The sequence below is a fragment of the Podarcis bocagei genome, assembly GCF_964188305.1.
Source record: "Podarcis bocagei genome assembly, chromosome: 16".
Taxonomy (NCBI): Eukaryota; Metazoa; Chordata; class Lepidosauria; order Squamata; family Lacertidae; genus Podarcis; species Podarcis bocagei.
The window spans coordinates 19,000,469-19,021,091 of NC_138142.1; the positions used below are offsets into that span (position 1 = coordinate 19,000,469).

At 49.6% G+C, this 20,623-nt stretch overlaps 2 protein-coding genes across 4 annotated transcripts in view; one reads left to right on the forward strand and one right to left on the reverse strand.

The window, feature by feature from the left end:
- INPP5J (inositol polyphosphate-5-phosphatase J) overlaps positions 1–10,030 on the reverse strand; it is a gene marked incomplete at its 5' end in the record, with an annotated part of 43,740 nt that extends 33,710 nt beyond the window's left edge. The window contains 2 exons of one of the 3 annotated variants that reach the window (XM_081174793.1): positions 2,512–3,350; positions 9,923–10,030. In XM_081174793.1, the coding sequence (XP_081030919.1) occupies positions 2,512–3,350; positions 9,923–10,030 (947 nt within the window). Of the gene's footprint in view, positions 1–2,511; positions 3,351–4,469; positions 4,615–9,738; positions 9,766–9,922 lie in introns of those variants that run through there. The other 2 variants (XM_081174795.1, XM_081174794.1) reach the window with 2 other exon arrangements.
- The window catches only part of SELENOM (selenoprotein M), a 34,604-nt gene continuing 18,650 nt past the window's right edge, over positions 4,670–20,623 (forward strand). Inside the window, exon 1 of the mRNA XM_081175218.1 lies at positions 4,670–4,779. Within this exon, the coding sequence (XP_081031344.1) occupies positions 4,750–4,779 (30 nt within the window). The 5' untranslated portion in view covers positions 4,670–4,749. The remainder of the gene's footprint in view (positions 4,780–20,623) is intronic.

A 20,623-nucleotide genomic window follows, 5' to 3' on the forward strand; every position in this document is an offset into this window, starting at 1 on the left:
CAGGTGCAGGGGGGCGGGCTGCTGCTCCATGGGAGAAGAGCTTGCTTGGCCCTCCAGCAGGAAAGAGCTGGTTCCAAGTTGCTGATGCCAGGCATCCTGGTAGCCCCATTGTGTGGGGGGCAGAGGGAATAACTGGTGGCTCTCTAGTTGTCGGATTCTCAGTTCCCGTCAGCTCCAGCCAGCAGGATGCAATGTCCAGATTGGACCCAACCCTAGCCTGCATCGCTGGGAAGTTGGGTTGTGAAACGAGGGCACAATTTAGGAAGCCACAGAGGAGGACACACACAGAGAAACGCCTACAGGTTTGCTCCTAAAGGAGCGAAGCCCAGTTTTTCTTACCAGCTCACTGGCACTATGCCGAAAGGGACAATAGATATGAACCATAAAAACAAGCCTCAGTACAAAGGTCTTATGGCAAAGGCTTAAAGATAAGACCGGTTTGGCCCGTTTAATGTTGCAATAATTATAATGAGGTTTGCTGTAAAAAGGTGGTCTACTCTCTCATTCATAGTGTGAAGCAGCAGCAGCGGCGGCAAAAAATAAAACAGGCTAATGCAATTCTAGGCTGCATCAATAGAAGTACAGAGTCCAGATCAAGGGAAGTGATAGTGCCACTCTATTCTGCCTTGTTCAGACCACATCTGGGGTTCTGTGTCCAATTGTGGGCACCCCAGATTAAGTAGGCTAATGAGAAAGTGGAAGATGCGCAGAGGAGGATAACCAAGATGATGAAGAGTCTGGAACTCAAGCCTTAAGAGAAACAGTTGAGGGAGTTATAATATCAATATTATAATAAGTTGTTGTTGTTGTTGTTGTTGTTGTTGTTGTTGTTGTTATGTTTTATTATTTATTATTTATACCCCACCCATCTGGATGGGTTTCGCCAGCCACCCTGGGTGGCTCCCAACAGAATTAAAAGCACAATAAAACATCAAACATTAGAAACGTCCCTAAACAGGGCTGCCTTCAGATGTCTTCTAAAAGTCAGGTTGTTGTTTATTTTCTTGACATCTGATGGGAGGGCACCACTACTGAGAAGGCCCTCTGCCTGGTTCCCGGCAACCTCACTTCTCACAATGAGGGAACTGCCAGAAGGCCCTCGGAGCTGGACCTCAGTGTCCGGGCTGAACGATGGGGGTGGAAATGCTCCTTCAGGTATACTGGGCTGAGGCCATTTAGGGCTTTAAAGGTCAGCACCAACACTTTGAATTGTGCTTGGACACGTACTGGGAGCCAGTGTAGGTATTTCAGGACCGGTGTTATATGGTCTTAGTGGCCACTCCCAGTCACCAGTCTAGCTGCCGCATTCTGGGTATGTTTAGCCTGGAGGAGGAGACGGAAAGGTGATATGAGAGCTGTCTTCAAATATCTGAAGGAGGATATTGGATATGGGAAATGGAGCAAGCTTATTGTTTGCTGCTCCAGAGGGTAGGATCCAAAGCTGCTCAACAGGGGAATGGACTGCCTGAGAAGGTAGCCAAACTCTCCTTCACTGGAGTTTCCTAAACAGAGGTTGAATGCTCATCTGTTAAGGGTTCTTTAGCTGTGATTCTGGAATTGCTGGGGGTGGACTAGATGATGCTTGGGGACAGCTTCGAACTCTACGATTCTACGACTGAATGTTGGGCATCGGGATTCATCAATATCTAGAGGGACAATACATGAAAGTCTTTCAATAAAAACTACAGTGGTACCTCGCATTACAGACACTTCAGGTTACAGACTCCGCTAACCCAAAAATAGGACCTCGGGTTAAGAACTTTGCTTCAGGATGAGAACAGAAATCGTGCTCCGGTAGTGCGGCAGCAGGAGGCCCCATTAGCTAAAGTGGTACCTCAGGTTAAGAACAGTTTCAGGTTAAGAACAGACCTCCAGAACGAATTACGTTCTTAACCCAAGGTACCACTGTATATCTATCTATCTACAGTATCTATCTATCTATCTATCTATCTATCTATCTATCTATCTATCTGGACACAAGCTCCCCAACCCCAACACAATACAATTTGCATCTCACTGACCCTCCCCTGCTTCAAAATACAACCTTCCTCCTAACTCAGGGGTAGGCAACCAGGGGCCAGTCCCGGCCCAATCACCTTCTAAATCCAGCCTGCAGACGGTCCAGGAATCAGCGTGTTTTTACATGAGTAGAATGTGTCTTTTTATTTAAAATGTATCTCTGGATTATTTGTGGGGCCTGCCTGGTGTCTTTACATGAGTAGAATGTGTCTTTTTATTTAAAATGCATCTCTGGATTATTTCTGGGGCCTGCCTGGTGTTTTTACATGAGTAGAATGTGTCTTTTTATTTAAAATGCATCTCTGGATTATTTGTGGGGCATAGGTATTCCTTCATTTTTTCCCCAAAATATAGTCCGGCCCACCACATGGTCTGAGGGACACTGGACCAGTCCATGGCTGAAAAAGGTTGCTGACCCCTGTCCTAACTGCTCTTGGTCCCTCACCCCACCACCTGAGCCATCGCTCTCCCATCACGCCCAGTCTGCCTCACCGAAACTCATTGTCCTGCTTGGTGTGGGGCTGGCCGAGTCGCAGCAGAAAGCTTTCCTTGGGATTCATGTTGCTGCTGCCCAGGTCCTGGGATTTGGGGGGCTGCCGGAGCCTGCCATATGAGACGATGTCCTCCGACTCAGCCTTGGAGAGCATGGCGGACTTAGAGGGGCCCACCCTTCCTCCGCCCGAGATGTACTCGCTCGAGATGGCTTTTGGGAGGGACATGGGCCGGTGCGAGGAGCCGGAGCGACCCATGTAGATGTGGTCACTGGATTCGGCCTTTGGGAGAGTTTCCTTGAGTTCCACCGTGGCGAGGATGCCAGAGGTCACTGGGTCCAGGCCGCAAAGTTCTGGGAGCACACCCCGGCTGGGCGACTGGCTGAGTTTCATGGAGGGAGAGACGTTGGATTGGGTTGACGAGCTGCCGGAAGCTGGAGACAATGGCCGTAACTCTACCGGAGAACGCAGGTTTGGGGTGTTGAATGCATGGACGCCCCCAGAGCCCTCCGGCTGGGCTCTGTTGAGATCCAAGGAGAGAGGCTGGTTCTGTCTCTCAGACGCCGAATGGCGAGACCCGTCGGGCTGCAACCGGTTGTGGAAAGAGTCAAACAGCGAGTCAGGCCTAGTCCCACTTGGCAGGTTTCCTCCGGTATACATGGCATTGCTGGATCCCTCAGGCTGGTACCGGACTGTCCCATCTGAGGCGTACTGGTTGCTGGCAGGAGAGAACAGCCCTGGCGATGCCAATCCTGTGATACTGTTGCGTGGAGACACCGGCTGGGACCCGATGGGGGAGGACGGGCCTTGGTCCCTGCTGCCACGGTGACTGGACTCCATCTTGAAAAAGGGGGGAGAAAAGGGCAGAGCACATTAGACAGCTGTGTGGCATGTGAGGCCCTGTCTGCCAGCCTATCTTCACACAAAGATGCCCACAACGACCCTGGCAGGTGCGAGGAACCCGTCTCAATTTTGCCCACAAATTCTGCAGCAGCGTCTGCAGAACAGAGCCAAGCAAGGTCATGGCTAGAGCTGGGCCCTGATGGGAATTCTCTGCAAGGAGGTTTTTGCAATACATCTGGCATGTCCCCGTGGGGTCACTGCAACCTCCTTCCTTCTCATCTTCTCCTCCAGGGCTGGCTACGACCACATCGCCCATGCAAGAGAACTTCCCTGACTCTTAACCTCAGGAACGGACAGACAGAGGGTACACCATGTCTCTGTATACAAACGCTGCCCTTTGAGATGACCTAGGCTCTCAGCATCCACTCCTAACCCTGCCTTCTTCTGCATGTTCACCAGACCTTCTGGTGAAGCCCTTGCAACACCCTGGGGCAATGAACTCCAGGCGGCAGTTGTGACACAGTGTGGATTCCTTCAGATAGTAGGCAGCTTGCTCCCAGCCCAAATTCAACAGAAACTGGGAACACAGGAAACTACCTTCTACTGAATCAGACCATTGGTCCATCCAGCTTGGTGTTGCCTCCACTGACTGGCTCTCCAGAGTTTCAGTCTCTCCTAGCCTTGCCTGGAGATGCCAAGGACTGAACCTGGGACCTTCCACATGGAAAAAATAAATAAATACTCTGCCACTGAACGCCAGCCCTTTCTCCAAGTTGTTTTCAGTGACACACCAGTTTCCGTGGTTCCCAACAGCCTTTGACAACTCCCTGCTCTTTTTCCAGATCGACACACACAGGCACCTACAACATGGGTGGCTAGCCTGTCACCCTCCAGATGTTACTGGGCTCCCATCATCCCTGACCCTTGACTGAGGGGTTAACAGGAGCTGGAGTCTCAACAATGTCTGGACAGTGGCCAAGGGAACTGTCCAATTCCTGAAGTTCCCATGCTCCCCTCCCCTCCACCCCATAGCAAAGGAGCGATTATCATGAATTTCAGGTCAGATCTGAAACACATCAAGAGACTTCATTTCCCTGACGCTTCCTGGCACAGTACCCAAACCCATCCAAACAGGGAGAATTCATGGCCTTCCTCTGACGAATCACTTTCCATGCCACCATGCCCAGATTCTCCAGGTGGCAGGAGGTTGGCATCGCTTTCCTGTGCCAACAGCCGTGGAACGTTGGGGCTGAGGGTTCTCTCTCCTGGGAAAGAAGCTTGGGCAAGTGGCCAGCAGCCAACCAGGGTCTGAAGGGGGAAGGTTAGGGTTCAAGGTTATGACTGGTGGAGCCCTATATGGTTGGGACTTAGGCTACCAGAAAGACTATCTCCCTCTATGAACCTGCCCAGGTGGCACAACCCTCGGGTAAGCACCTCTTCTCGGTCCCAACAACATCAGAGGCACAGCTTTCGGTGACTCGAGGGAGAGCCTTTTCAGTGACTGCACCCAGAATGTGGGATTCCCTCCCCAGAGAGGACAGGCTGGCTCCTTCTGCCAGCAAGCTAACACCTTCCTGTTTCAAAGGCAGGCCTTTGAAAATTGTCACACAGGTGAGGCTGTCAGGGCAAACTGGGTTTGAACTGCTGGCTCCAAATATGTTCTGATGTGGTTTAATAACTATTTTTAACTAGTTTGTTCACATTAAAGGTAAAGGTAAAGGGACCCCTGACTGTTAGGTCCAGTCGTGGACGACTCTGGGGTTGCGGCGCCCATCTCGCTTTACTGGCCAAGGGAGCCAGCGTACAGCTTCCGGGTCATGTGGCCAGCATGACTAAGCCACTTCTGGCGAACCAGAGCAGCACACGGAAACACCATTTACCTTCCTGCCAGAGGGGTACCTATTTATCTTCTTGCACTTTAACGTGCTTTCAAACTGCTAGGTGGGCAGGAGCAGGGACCGAGCAACGGGAGCTCACCCCGTAGCAGGGATTCGAACCGCCGACCTTCTGACCAGCAAGTCCTAGGCTCTGTGGTTTAACCCGCGGTATAGAAATGATAATCATCATCATCATCATCATCCCAACGGTCCTCTCTAGACCAACCCTGGCAATGCAAGAATAACAGCTAAAGATGACCACCCAAACTCTGCCTTAAAAACCTCCAACAAGAGAGATTCAACTACGTTCCAAAGCGGTCTGTTCCACCATCTAACAGCTCTATTATTATATTAAGTCATTTTTTAAATTGTGTATAATCAGTAATTAGTTATTCTTATAAGAAGCACTGTAATAATACATTCAATATCACCATATCAGGGAAAGAGCCCTCGCCTGCCTCCTTTTTTAAAAAAACCAAAAAAACAGACTCTAATTGCCTTGATAGCTCGGACAAAGAAACCGACTGAGTCAGGCTAACAGCAGATCAATATTCAACAATCTCCCCATACACAGCGAGAGGGTCTTCCCTGCAGAGCCCCCAACATATGCAGACAGCATTCCGTAAACAAGAAACTACAGTCCCCACCCCAGTTTCAGAGCAGAGAAACTAGCCAGCCACAGGGACTAGGGGCCATAGCTCAGTGGAAAAGCTCCTGTGTTATTGCATGCCGAAGGACTCGGGTTCAATCCCTGGCCTCTCCAGATGAGACTGGAAATGTCCCTAGTTCGGAAACCGCGGCCAGTGTAAACAATATTGAGCTCGATACTGAGCCTCGGTATAAGGCAACTTCTTGTATTCTTATTACATAGGACTTATGCCAGGGTTGGACTCTGAGAGCTGGTGTGGCACAGCAGTTAGAGTGTCAGATGAGGACTTGGGAGACCAAGGTTCGAATCCCCGCTTCAGTCATGAAGCTCCTTACCTTGGCCCAGTCGCTGCCTCTTGGCTCACAGGGTTGTTGTGACTATAAAACTGGGGAGGGGACGAGTGAGCTCCTTGGAGGATAAGTGGAATAAGTTTAAAAATAAATACATAGGTTGAGCTTTTAACAACATGATCATACAGACTGTGTTTTTTGCACTGTGGTTTAACAATCCCTCTTCTCAGGGAGCTGTGGGAACTGTAGCTCTGTGATGGGAATAGGGAAGTCTCCTAACAGCTCTCAGCACCTCCAACAAACTACAGCTCCCAAAATTATTATTTGGGGGGAGGGGAGTCATGGTTGCTCAAAGAGGTATTGCAGTGTTTTAAATGGATGGGGCAAATGTGACCTAACATGGCTTCTCACTCCAGAAAGCTTTTCAAAGAGGGAATGGCAGGGACTGGAGGCTGGAGCGTCTGTGCGGGCTTCACCAGTGAGTTGCAGCCTGCTCCTGTCGGAGAGGCCTGAGGCCTCCAGCCTGCCAGAAAGACCCACTGCCAACACCTGCACTAGAAGACAAACGGTGCTGACAGCACTGTCCAAGAGAAATGCACTCTGCACATGCTCTTGAGCGCTCCCTTGTTGGCAATGACATCGCTCGTCTCTGGGGCTCAAAACCTTGTAGTGAAAATGAGCTCTGAGGCTCGGATCCTGCGTGCGAGCAAAGAACTACATGGAGTTTTTGAAAGGGCTGGACCACCCACTCTCAACTTCAATACAGGGTTAAACACACACACACACACACACACACACACACACACACACACACACACTTTTTCTGCCCTCGGGAAATCTTACAGGAAGTAATTTCAACACGGTATTCATTACATGCTAAATCCTCAAAGAAAGGAAAGATTAACCTTTCTCCAAGCTTCCTTGGGCTGACCCCTCCTTCCCTTGCACAAATGGGGGAAAATAGCAGCTTTTTTAGCTTTCTGAGGAGAAGTCCTTCCTGCCTCAGTTTCCCCATCTGTGCACTTAATTTATTTATTGCATTTTTCTCCATGGAGCTCAAGGTGGGATGAAGAGTGTTCCTTCTCTTTAAGCCACACAACCACCCTCTGGAGTGGGTTTCGGCTGAGAGGCAGCGGCCACCAGCCCAAGGTCGCTTTGTGGCCGAGTGGGGATTTGAACCCGGGTCTTTTCCGACACTTTCACCTCTATGCCACACCGCTTTGCAAACTGCAAAAAGGGAGTCTGCTAGGGCTCACAATCAAAATCAGTGGGGGCTGTTTTAGTAGTGCCATTGTGGAAAACAGGCCCACCAACCTTAGCCAGCCCCCACCTGCCAGCCTTCTTAGAGACATCCGGTCCAGGGGGTGGCACTGCCAAAACCGCTTCCTCCTCCTCCTCTGTCAGTGTTGCCCTTGGCAAACTCAGCACAGAGGAGGATGGGGACAAAACAAAACTAGAATGCGATGGTGCTGTCTATTTGGGGGGGCAGCCCCCACTTTCCACCCCAGCAGCCCCAACTAGCACCACCTGCGATAGAGGATTGGTGGGCACCTTCTGCCCTCCACAGTGCCCATCTCTCGCAGCTTACGTGCCCTTCATTTCCCTTCCCCTCTCTCCTGCTCTGCCCGGCTGGATGCAGAGCTCGCTGGGATGCAGAGCTCCCAGTCCTGCTGACAGCGAGAAAGGTAGAGGACGTCCTCTCTCCCCGGCTCCCTTTCCCCAGAAGAGAGCTTCCTCTCCCAGCCTTCCCTCCCTCTCTGCCTAGGCCTGCCCAATGCCCGCCTTGCTGCTGCTGCCAGGTGGGCATATTCATTCACCTTGGCATCCATGCTTTTGCATCTCCCAAAAGCAGGAAGCGGGCACAGAGTGCTTGCGGCAGGCAGACCCCGGGCGCTTTTGCCACCAGCAGGAGGAGAGAGGAAAAGGGGGTGTTTGCTCGACAGTGCCAGCTGCAGACTAAAAAAAAAAAAAAAAGATTTGCCCGCAGACCAGCTGGCGCTAGAATGGGCAAGGGCACCAAAGGAGTTTGGCCCCAGCAAGAGCTGGAGAAAAGGGATGGGGGAAAGGTGTAGCTTAGACACCAGGATGGCAGCTGGCAAGGGGGTGTAACGAAGGGGCATCCAGGAAAGATTTAAAAGGCACATTTTCCTGGAAAGATGACATGGGACATCTGGTGGCATCAGACAGGGGGTGTCCATGTAAACCCACCACTTCTGCAAAGCCCCTCGTTCAACCCCACACACCCAATCTACACACACACACACACACACCATCTGAAACAAAGGCCATGTAGGCGTTTAAAGCTGACTTTCAAGATTCCTCCATCTGCCGTTATCCTTACTTCACCCCAACCCCCCCCCCACGTGTCTAAAATTAGATTGTAAGCCGTTTGGGGCAGGGAACCACCCTTTGCATATTTTGCTCTACAGAGCCCCCTATCACTAATTGATTATAATATTGTGCCAATGTTGATGATGATGATAGTAATAATAATAATAATAATAATAATAATAATAATAATAATAATAATAATAATAGCAAGGGAGATGGCATTAGCAGAGTAGGGGGATTGTGTGGGGTGGGGGGGGGTCTGGCTGTCCATCACCACTATGTCACCCTCTTCCCCATATGCAAAGGCTGAGAGCCAGCAGGTTGTCGTGGTTAGAATGTCTGGCTGAGACCAGGGTTCAAATCCTCCACTCAGCCACATGAAACTTACTGGCTGATCTTGGGTGCCAAACCAAGTTCACAGGGTTGTCCTAAGGAATACATAAGGGAGGGAGGAGATCTGAATCCCTTGTTCAGCCACAGAACTCATTGGGTGATCTTGGGTGCCAATCACTGCCTCTCAGCCTAGCCTACATCACAGGGTTGTTGTTGCGGGGGTTAACTGAGGGGAGAACCACATATACCACCTTGAGCTCATCGGAGGAAAATAAGGTAGGATATAAATGTTATGAGCAGATAATAAATAAACAAGCAAGCAAGCAACCTGGAATCTGGGGCAGGGGGAGGAGAGAACAGAGCGCCTCTTGGAAACAGCGGCAGAGCCCAGCGCGCTACAATGGGCACCTCAGAGTCTTCTTGCGGGGAGGGGAAAATCCATCCCAGACCGATCCAGAAAATATGCTCGCGTGCAGCCCCAGATGCACACCTGTCAGAATCGGAAGCTCACCCTTGCACCGAATGGACCACCACACGCACGCTAAAAAGGGGGTGGCGGCGGCAGGAGGGGGGTCCCTTCTCAAAACCTGGCTGGCGCTTCTGAGATGCGGTGCTCGGTGGTCTTCAAGCATCCCCCGTCCCACCTCCCCGGTGCTGCAAGCACTCCCACGTGCGCGCACACAATGGACAGATTAGCTCCTCTGAACGCCCCCCCGGCAATGCTTAAGAACCAGCCCCCTCCACCCACCACCCCACACCCAGATGCTAGCCCCCTCCTTTCTGCCCAGACTCTGCGTGTACCCATTTCCCAGAGGAGGTGGGGGGATGAGCGAGCCAGACAGCCGCTCGCTAAGTCCCGGGAGGCTCCCCTTCCCACGCACCCGGAGCGTGCCTAACTTACACACCTGAGCCCCCATGCTGGGATTCCGGATTCCTGGCTCCCTCCCCACCGTCGCCCCTTCGCCTCCCCAGCCAGGGCCACCTTCGCCTTCTCCTTCACCTGCCCGGCCATTGGCTCCGGGGCCCGCCGGCTCCGCCAATGGCCTCCGTCCACCTGCGGCCAGGAGGGCCGGCCCCGTCCGCGCTCACCTGGCGCCGCTCGGACGCCCCCGAGGCGGCTCGGCCCCTGGCCAGCGCCTGCTTCCTCCGGCTGCTGTTGGCGCTGCTGAGCGGCGGCGGCGGCTGCTGCTGCTCCATCGCGTGCGCAGCTCCTTCCCCGGCGATGCTGAGCTCGCTCCCGCAGCCCGGGCAGCCCGTGACGTCACCGGAGCCGGCAACCTGCCGGAGGATTTAAAGGCGCAGGAGCGCGCTGCGGCCAGCCGCGGGGGGGCGCTGCGGAAAAGAAGCGCGGCTTTCCTTTGCTAAAAATATAAGCAGCTAGTCCTCGTGAGCAGCAGGCGCCGGAAAGCGGCGCCGGAGGAGATTCCCAACGGAGTCCGATGATGATGATGATGATGATGATACAGTGGTACCTCGGGTTACATACGCTTCAGGTTACAGACTCCGCTAACCCAGAAATAGTACTTCGGGTTAAGAACTTTGCTTCAGGATGAGAACAGAAATCGTGCTCCTGTGGCGCGGCAGCAGCAGGAGGCCCCATTAGCTAAAGTGGTGCTTCAGGTTAAGAACAGTTTCAGGTTAAGAACGGACCTCCGGAACTAATTAAGTTCTTAACCCGAGGTACCACTGTAATAATAATAATAATAATAATAATAATAATAATAATAATAACAACAACAACAACAACAACAACAACAACAACAACAACAACAACAAAAATATTATTTATATCCTGCTCATCTGGCTGGGTTGGAAGGGCTACTGCTCCTTGATCTTTCCAAGCAGGAGTGCCAGCTTGAATACCTTGGTTCTCAGACTTAATCTGTTCCGGTAGTCCGTTCCAAAACCAAAGTGTTCCAAAGCCAAGGCATGCTTTCCCATAGAAAGTAATGCAAAACGGATTCATCCTTCCAGACGTTTAAAAACAACCCCTAAAACAGCAGTTTAACATGAATTTTACAGTACTATCTAACGAGACCACTGATCCATAAAATGAAAGCAATAATCAATGTACTGCAGTCACACAATCAATCAATCAATCAGTAGCTGAACTGGGTTCCACACAATCACAAATACAAATCAAAAAAGAGCTACAAAAATGCAAAATAAGTAGCAAAACCAGACAGACCTCAGCGTAACACTCAAAACAGAAGTGTGGCACTCAAAATGGAAGCATAACACTTAAAACGGAGCATGTTTGGCTTCCAAAAAAAGTTCGCAAACCGGAAAACTTACTTCCAGGTTTGCAGTGTTTGGGTTCCAAGTTGTTTGAGAACCAAGGTACCACTGTGAAATATTGGAGGGCCCATGTAAGCCCCACTATGGGTGTAGTCAAGGGGGAGGCAGGTGGGCAGCTGCCCACCTAAATCAATACAAATCAATACAAATCTGAGATTCTGCCCCCGCCCCAACAAAAGCCTGCCTGCTAACAAAAATCCGGGCTACATCCATGAGCCCCGCCCCACAGAATTCATCACAAGACATGGCACAGGGACAGCATTTGAATGGCAATGTCCATCAACTTTGAAGGGGCTTGGCCCCCTCAATTTGGGGGGGGGAGTGTGGCAGAAGGGACCTCGGCCCCTAGGAGTTGGCTCCTATTTTTCTAAGTCAGGGTGTACCCAAGGCAGGTCAACTTATTGTGGCACCTGAATTTCACAAGAAGTACCCCTTCTTGGGAGGAAGAGGAGAGGTACTACTACTAAAGGTAAAGGGACCCCTGACCATTAGGTCCCGTCGTGGCTGACTCTGGGGTTGCTGCGCTCATCTCACTTTATTGGCCGAGGGAGACAGCATACAGCTTCCGGGTCATGTGGCCAGCATGACTAAGCCGCTTCTGGCAAACCAGAGCAGTGCACGGAAACGCCATTTACCTTCCCGCCGGAGCGGTACCTATTTATCTTGGACATGTTTTCAAACTGCTAGGTTGGCAGGAGCAGGGACCGAGCAGCAGGAGCTCACCCCGTCATGGGGATTCGAACCGCCGACCTTCTGATCGGCAAGTCCTAGGCTCTGTGGTTTAACCCACAGCACCACCCGCGTCCCAACTACTAATGATAATAATAATAATGCTAATATAACTCTTATAGAAAAAACTGGGGTTGGCTTTTACAGCCCAACTCTCCATCAAGGCATTCAGTGCCCCCCTAAGTTATTGGTCAGAGGTAACTGAGTAGAGGCAGGATCCAGTGAATGCGAGGAAGAGCTTTATTTTTTCTGTGGCAACAGCTGGTGATATTTTGCTGCAGTTTCGTGCACACGTGCTGGCTGGGGGTGATGGAAACGATCTCCCCAAATGGCCATGCTTGCTGGGGGGCCAGCTGGGGGTGGGGTCCAGGTCAGGGGAGGCTGCTTTGACCCCTGCAAGGTTGCTGATTCCTCCTGTTTCCCTCTCCTTTTTCTCGGTTGCACTTCAAACTAGGTCACTGTCCCAAAGAGAGGGGTGTTGCTGCTGTTTTTTTTTGCCCTTTTACAGCCCTTCAGCGCTATAGCACACATATCCACTCACCCACCCCATCGTCTTGTTTCTATTGATTATATGTAAGGCACACTGGCTCTCGGCTGCAGGGCAGGGTGAAAAACGTTTCAGACAAGAAAATAAATAGCCCATCTCGTTCGCCGACCTTCCCAAAGTCACGGATGCATGTGCCCTTCCTTGCTTGATTCAGTTCGGCTGCGGATCGGCATGTGTGGAATCCAGTTCGATTCCTTCTTCGCCGAAATCGATCAACAGATGTCCTGTTTGAATTCCAGGCGGCTCTGAGTGCACGGACGCCCCCACCAACATTTGGCCACTGTGAGAACAGGATGCTACACTAGATGGCCCGGTCTGGCAAGACCCTTCTTATGGAGGGCGATTCCGATAGAACCTCCATGCTCAGGCACAGTCTACCTCTGTATACCAGAAAATAGGGAGAGTGACAATCGGAGAGTACTGCTGCACTCAGGTACTGCCATTTGGGATAGTTCAGTTGGTAGAGTGTGAGGCTCTTAATATCAGGGTTGTGGGTTCGAGCCCCACATTGGGGCAAAAGATTCCTGCATTTCAGGGGGGTTGGGCTAAATGACCCTTGTGGTCCCTTCCAACTCTATGATTCTTTGCTTGGCGGGCTTCCCATAATGGGCATCTGATCAGCCACTGTGAGAACAGGATGCCGTCGCAGCAGGGCTATGTTCTTTTTTATATACATATATTTTTTTATTAAATTTTGTTTTTTACACTCTAGAATATTCATTTAAACAACCTTAACATGTCAGTGACTTCCCTTCTTATCTTTCCATGGTTCATTTTGCATAGCATAAATCCCTGCATATTTAACAGAAACTATACCATTCAGTATTCCATTATTACATCCAACAAAAATTGAATTTATCTTAATGCTCCCAACGTTTTCACATGCACACAATTCCCACCCACCCCCATATATTCAATAAGCATTTTCCAGTCTTCTATGTTCTTATCATTGTCACTTGCTTGCCTCTGTTACAAGCACGTGTATCAAGGAGACGCCCAATGTCATGAAGTCTGGAGAAGGTACAGGTCTGCCTGGCCTCAGACCTGCACCGAGATGCCTCCAGAATCTCTGGAGAAGCAATGCCTGAGCTGCCCACAGCAGAGGACCCAAAGAGAGCTGAGGGTAAAGAGGTTGTCTTACCTGAAGCAGCTCCTCTCTCACCTGTAGACTCAGGGATGGGATGTCTTCCCTGGTCAGTCCACACAAGGCTTCAGCTGGCTGGAGCTCCCTGCAGAGGCAACATGTCTTGGGCCTAAACATAAGAATCTGGCTGCTGGATCAGACCAATGGCCCTTCTAGTCCAGCATCCTTGTTCTCACAGTGGTCAACCAGACAGATAAAAGGTAAAGGACCCCTGGATGGTTAAGTCCAGTCAAAGGCGACTGTGGGGATGCGGCACTCATCTTGCTTTCAGGCCAAGGGAGCCGGCGTTTGTCCACAGACAGCTTTCTGGGTCATGTGGCCAGCAGGACTAAAACACTTCTGGCACAACGGGATGCTGTGATCAGTGGCAGAGCTTCATGCTCTGGCACCGGGAGGTGGGGGAGAGCAGGCAGGGACGGGGCTGGCGCGTGTCCTGGGGGCGTGGCGCACCTCCCATAGGGGCGTGGTGTGCCGTCCGTAAGGGCATGGTACCCAGCACGGGCGGGGGGCAGCTGTGATGGCACCCCGCAGGTATGCTGCTGGGGGCGGTGCACTCCCCCCGCACACCTCTTCCTCCGCCACTGACTGCGATGGAAGCCAGAGCACACGGAAACACCATTTGCCTTCCCGCCGCAGCAGTACCTATTTATCTACTTGCACTGGTGTGCTTTCAAACTGCTAGGTTGACAGGAGCTAGGACAGAGCAATGGGAGCTCACTCCGTCATGGGGATTCGAACTGCCGACCTTCTGAACGGCAAACCCAAGAGGCTCAGTGGTTTAGACCACAGCGCCACCCACATCCCATGGCCAACCCGATACCCCTATAGGAAACTAGCAAGCAGGATTCGAGCACCAGAGCAATTCCCCCTCTTGTGGTTTCCAGGAACTGGTATTCAGAAGCATTGCTCCCTCCAACCATGGAGTCAGAGAATAGCCATCATGGCTAGTAGCCACAGATAGCCTTCTGCTCCATGGATTTGTCCAATCCTCTTTTAAAATATTATTTAAAATGCTCTAAGTTGGTGGTCATCACTGCCTCCTGTGGCAGTGAGTTCCACAATTTATGCTCTGTGTGAAGATGGACTTTATTTCCAACTTCCAACATCGTTGGATGTCCATGAATTCTAGGACTATGACAGGGGAAGGGGGAAAAAATTTTCAGTCCTCTTTCTCCATGCAATGTATGATTTCATAAACTTCTATCATGGTATTGCCTAGCTGTCTTTTCTCTAAACTTGTTGTTGTTGTTGTTTAGTCATTTAGTCGTGTCCGACTCTTCGTGACCCCATGGACCATTGCACGCCAGGCACTCCTGTCTTCCACTGCCTCCCGCAGTTTGGTCAAACTCATGCTGGTAGCTTCGAGAACACTGTCCAGCCATCTCGTCCTCTGTCGTCCCCTTCTCCTTGTGCCCCCATCTTTCCCAACAGGGAGCCTTCTCTTCTCATGAGGTGGCCAAAGTATTGGAGTCTCAGCTTCAGGATCTGTCCTTCCAGTGAGCACTCAGGGCTGATTTCCTTCAGAATGGATAGGTTTGATCTTCTTGCAGTCCACGGGACTCTCAAGAGTCTCCTCCAGCACCATAATTCAAAAGCATCAATTCTTCGGCGATCAGCCTTCTTTATGGTCCAGCTTTCACTTCCATACATCACCACTGGGAAAACCATAGCTTAAAAAGCCCTAAATCCTAGAATTGGAAGGGACTTTGAGGCTCATCCAACCCCCAGCAATGCAGGAGTATGCAGCTGTCCCTTACAGGGATTGAACCTGCAGCCTTGGCGTTATCAGCACCACGCTCCAACCAACTGAGCTATCCAGGCTGCAGCCTCTCCTCTTCCTTCCATCCCCTGGATCACTTTGCTTGCCTCTCATGAACCTCTCCCAACTCTGCAATAGCCTTTTTGAGGTGAAGCCGCATGAACAGTACAGGGTCCCTGGGAGCTCTCCAAGGTCCTGGTCCTAGCTGTGCTCTTCTGGATTGGGTTGCTCCTGTGAGACTCAAGATCCCCCCAGACCTGGACAGAGCAGGGAAATCTCACGTTGATGGACAGCTAAAGCCCTCATGATGGCTGAGAGGCTTCCATTGCAAGGATGGAAGGACAACAATCTTCCTCCTGGTCTCCCTGCCCTTCCTGGGTTTGTATGCACAGCTTATCAGTGTCGATTTCATTCAGACACATGTTTGGATATTTGGGCTGCCTGCATTAATTTACAAGGCTACATCAGCACGGATGGGATATTCTTATTGTTAAGGTCATCTTGCAGTGGATTTTTGTTGTCTATTCTCTGTGGTTGTTTTTTTAAAGTTAACATTACTGTTTTATCATTTGTTTCTTTTTCTTTCTTTTTACTTTTCTATTACATTCACAAATTTTTCAAAAAAATATTTATTTTATTTTTCTTTCCTTTTTGAATTTATATACTGCTCTATACCCGGAGGTCTCAGGGCAGTTCACAGAAAATGGAAGGAAGGGTGGGGGGAAGGTTGAGGGCTGCCTGTGCTCCCCCCCCCCCCCGGCCAGGCTTCTCTCTATGGATCCCCTGGGATCCTCCCTGCTCTGTGCTTTTGATCTGGCCGGGATGAGTCCTTCAGCTCCAAAAATGAGCAGATTGAATCCATACATTCCAAGCACATTCAACACTCATTTAAAGCACATGACGTCCCTCAAATAATCCTAGGAACTTTCATCTGTTAAGGGTTCTTCAAACTGCAGCTCAGTGGGGCAGAAACTACATTTCCCACATTGGAGAGGAAGGTGTGTTGAATGTGTTTTAAATGTATGCATAGACCTGCCTTGATATCAGCTCTTCCTTGCCTGGAACCTTAAAGAGCTGCTGCCAGTCAGTGCAGACAGCACTGAACTAGATGGACCCAGTGGTCTAATGTAGTGTAGTGAGGGGCTGCAGCTCAGCGGTAGAGCACTTTGCATGCAGAAGGTCCTAGGTTAAGTCCTTGGTATATCCAGTTTGGGCTGGGGAAAGACTCCCGGCCTGGACCCTGGGCAGCTGCTGCCAGTCAGTGTTTACACTACTGAGCTAGATGGACCACTGGTCTGACTCAGTATAAGGCAGCCTTCCTGTGTGCTTTTGTTCCTATCTTTTAATATACTGGATATGATAATATTTTATTCTCTTGTTAATTATGCTGTTTTAAATGTGCATTTTATATTTGTCTTCAGTTAGCAATTTTTTTGAAATGTTTAAGATTTCTTTTTGTTAACTTTGTTTGTATTAAATATTTATTCTCTAGCTGACCACCTTTCTAATGTTTTATTCTGAAATCTAATATTTTTAGTTTTCTGTTAATTATGTTGCTTTGACTGTATACTCTATATTTGACTTTCTTCAGAAATGCTTGGTTTTGGATTGTTTTATTGATGTTTCAATATGCTGTAAACAGCTTTGAGATTTTTCTTAAAAATATAAAGCAGTATTGAAATGAAATGAAATGAAACGAATGTTTCAGCCATTGCACCACATCAGCTCACATATCTGGAAGTATTTATTTCCCATGCAGTGTCCTTTTCCTTTACAACAGGTGCACAGACCGCAATGAACTTTGGATGGCCTCAAGGCTTTTTCCTGAGCATCACACACACACACACACACAAAACCTTTCAAGCATGTGCCAAACTCCCTGGGGCTGAGCACTCAGCACAGGGAGGAATCTCTGCCCCCTGGTGGTTCATGGCAGGACTGCAGCCAAATGGCTGATCTCAGAAAACCCTTCCAGACTGAGGCTCTTTTCCAGTGGGATTCAGTCCCATCCAGGCTGTGCAATCCAAGTTCATTTGGTGCATCTGTAGTAATGCACCAGAAAACGTGGAATCAATAAAAACTTGAGACAATGGCATCTCACCTCCCCACAACAAATCAGAATGGTTGCCCAATAAAGAGATTGTCTGGAAGTACAGTGGTACCTCAGGTTAGGTACTTAATTCATTCCAGAGGTCCGTTCTTAACCTGAAAGTGTTCTTAACCTGAAGCACCACTTTAGCTAATGGGGCCTCCTGCTGCTGCTGTGCCGCCGGAGCACGATTTCTGTTCTCGTCCTGAAGCAAAGTTCTTAACCCAAGGTACTATTTCTGGGTTAGCGGAGTCTGTAACCTGAAGTGTATGTAACCCGAGGTACCACTGTAGTCAGAGACAACAACGAGGAAAAAGCAGATCACCACGATAACATTTAGGCCTGGTCGCCTGTGTAATAGAATCATAAAATAGTATAGGAGGAGATCACGTTTTGGGATGCTCTCAGTCCCCACACGGAAACAATAACCCCTGCAAATTAAACTAGCATTATGCGAAGGGAGGAAAGTCTAGTTTAGCCTGCTTCCTGATGTGCTACTTTTCCACTTGCAGGGGGAGCGTGTGTCTTTACGGTATGGGAGCTTTCCAAAACAGGGCACAGCCTTTTGTACCCTCTTATCCAGCTGCTTCTGCAGACCAGGACTCCTCTGTTGGGGTGGGGTCTCCCAAAGGCACCAAGATGCAGGCGAAGGTGGGCCACAGGCCCATAGCTGTCAACTTTCCCCTTTTCTTGCGAGGAATCCTATTCGGAAACAGGGAATTTCCCTTTAAAAAGGGGAAACATTGACAGCTATGCACAGGCGTGATCCTGCCCAGCTTATCTTTCTTTTTTTTCATTTTTTAAATTAATTTTTTAAAAAAATTAAACAAACAAACAAATAGGCAAACAGACATAAATCTCAGCCATATTTAAACCAATCTTAGTAACATTGTTAAGTGACTTCCTCGTATCCCCCTGGTTGAATTTCAGTGTATATCATTTCAACACTTCTCCAAAACCAATATTCTTATGAAATTAACTTAATCACTTAACATCTTTCTTTCTTTCAAATTTGGCATTGAACATATTAATTCATCACATTACATATTTAAATCCTAAGCCTATCTGGTATTTGCAAGCTTTTCCATTTAAGTTAACTCAACATATTTAACTAAATAGTCTTTAAATTTCGTCCATTCCTCCTGGTACTCCTCCTCCTTCTGGTCGCGGACTCTTCCAGTCAGGTCGGCTAGCTCCGAAAAATCCATCATCTTCATCTGCCACCTGCCCAGCTCATCTTACTTTGCACCACACAGTGGTTCTGAGTGAATGTTCAGGCTACTTTGGAAAGACAAAGAACTCAATGTGATTGTGGCCCTCGCAGTCCTCATCACCTGGCCCCCAGGACTCTCCCCAGCTTGTGCCTACACTCCCTACAAGCCCTGCTCCAGACCCTCCCCGAGTGCTTCCACCCACATGGAGCACATCCTTTACACTGCCTGGATGAAAGGTGGAAAGACGTTTCTGTCCAAACCTCCGACTTGCGTAGCCGGAATGCAGCCGAACTGTATGAAGGCAGGAGTTGCATTCGTGACTCCACCCATGTTTGCCTCTGGCATCAACCATCCCTGGTGTATGGCCCCCAACTGGCTGCCCACAAGGGAATGCGCCCCCCCCCCAGGCTGAAAGAAAGGTCCCCTAATATAAAGATGATGCCCTATTGCTGGTTTTGGAATCCTACCCCCCCCACACACACACACCGCTGAGACTTGTGATATTTCTCTAATTAGAGGTTTCTCTGCTGCTCTGACATTCATTCCAGAATACGTTCCCACCCCCTTCCATGCTTTGATTGCTGTTCCAGAACAGCTTGCTTTGGTTATTATTAGGCTCTGCAATTGAACCTGAGAGGTCGAGGGTTCCATACCCTCCAACATTTCTCCAATGAAAATAGGGGTGTCCTATCTAATAATAGGAACGCAGGTGGCGCTGTGGGTTAAACCACAGAGCCTAGGACTTGCCAATCAGAAGGTCGGCGGTTCGAATCCCCGCTACGGGGTGAGCTCCCGTTGCTCAGTCCCTGCTCCTGCCAACCTAGCAGTTCGAAAGCACAAAGTGCAAGTAGAAGAATAGGTACCGCTCTGGTGGGAAGGTAAACGGCGTTTCCGTGTGCTGCTCTGGTTCGCCAGAAGCGGCTTAGTCCTGCTGGCCACATGACCCAGAAGCTGTACACCGGCTCCCTCGGCCAATAAAGCAAGATGAGCGCCGCAACCCCACAGTCGTCCGCGACTGGACCTAACGGTCAGGGGTCCCTTTACCTTTTTATCCCATAATAATAATGTTACTATTTATACCCCACCCATTGGACTGGGTTGCCCCCCAGCCACTATGGGCACCTTCCAACATAGATAAAAACATAATAAAACATTAAACATTTTTAAAAACGAAAACTTCCCAAACAGAGCTGCCTTCAGATGTGTTCTAAAGGTTGTCCAGTTACTTATCTCCTTGGCTTGCATAACTCCATACCCTCCAATATTTTGATGAAAATAGGGGCGTCCAGTGCTTTTTTTCGGGGGGGCGCAGGGGTACGCATACCCCTAAACATTTTGTGAATCTTTGTACTTTTCTCCATTTACTGTATTTATTGTTCCCCGATTTGAACCATAAAATGGTGATTTTTTTTCTTGAGTCAAAATGAGAATACCCCTAAACATGTTTTAAGGAAAAAAGCACTGGGGATGTCCTAAGGAAAAGTGGGACATTTCAGGTTCCAGTCAAAAACTGGGATGGCTTCTCTAAAAATCAGGGATGTCCCTGGAAAACAGGGACATTTGGAGAGTCTGGGGTTCCAATCTCACAGTGGCCAACCAGATGGAAAGCCCATAAGCAGGAACTGAACCCAACAGACACTGCTCCCTAGCTCAGCCACAAGAACATAAACAGAATCCGCTGGATCAGGCCAGCGACCCATCTCGTCCAGCATCCTGTTCTCACAGAGGCCTGTAGGAAACCCTCAAGCACGATATGAGTGCAACAGCGCTCTGTCTACCTGTGGTTCCTAGCAATGTTCAGAAGCATTACTGCCTTTGACCATGAAAGCAGAGCATAACCATCATGGTTAGCAGCCACTGATAGCCTTGTCCTCAAAACATTTGCCTAAACCTCTTTTCGAGCCATCTGGGTCGGTGGCCATCAATCCCTCCTGTGGCAGGGAGTTCCACAGATTTAACTCTGCTCTGTGGGAAGAAGTTATTTCTTTCGCCTGTCCTGACTCTGCCAAC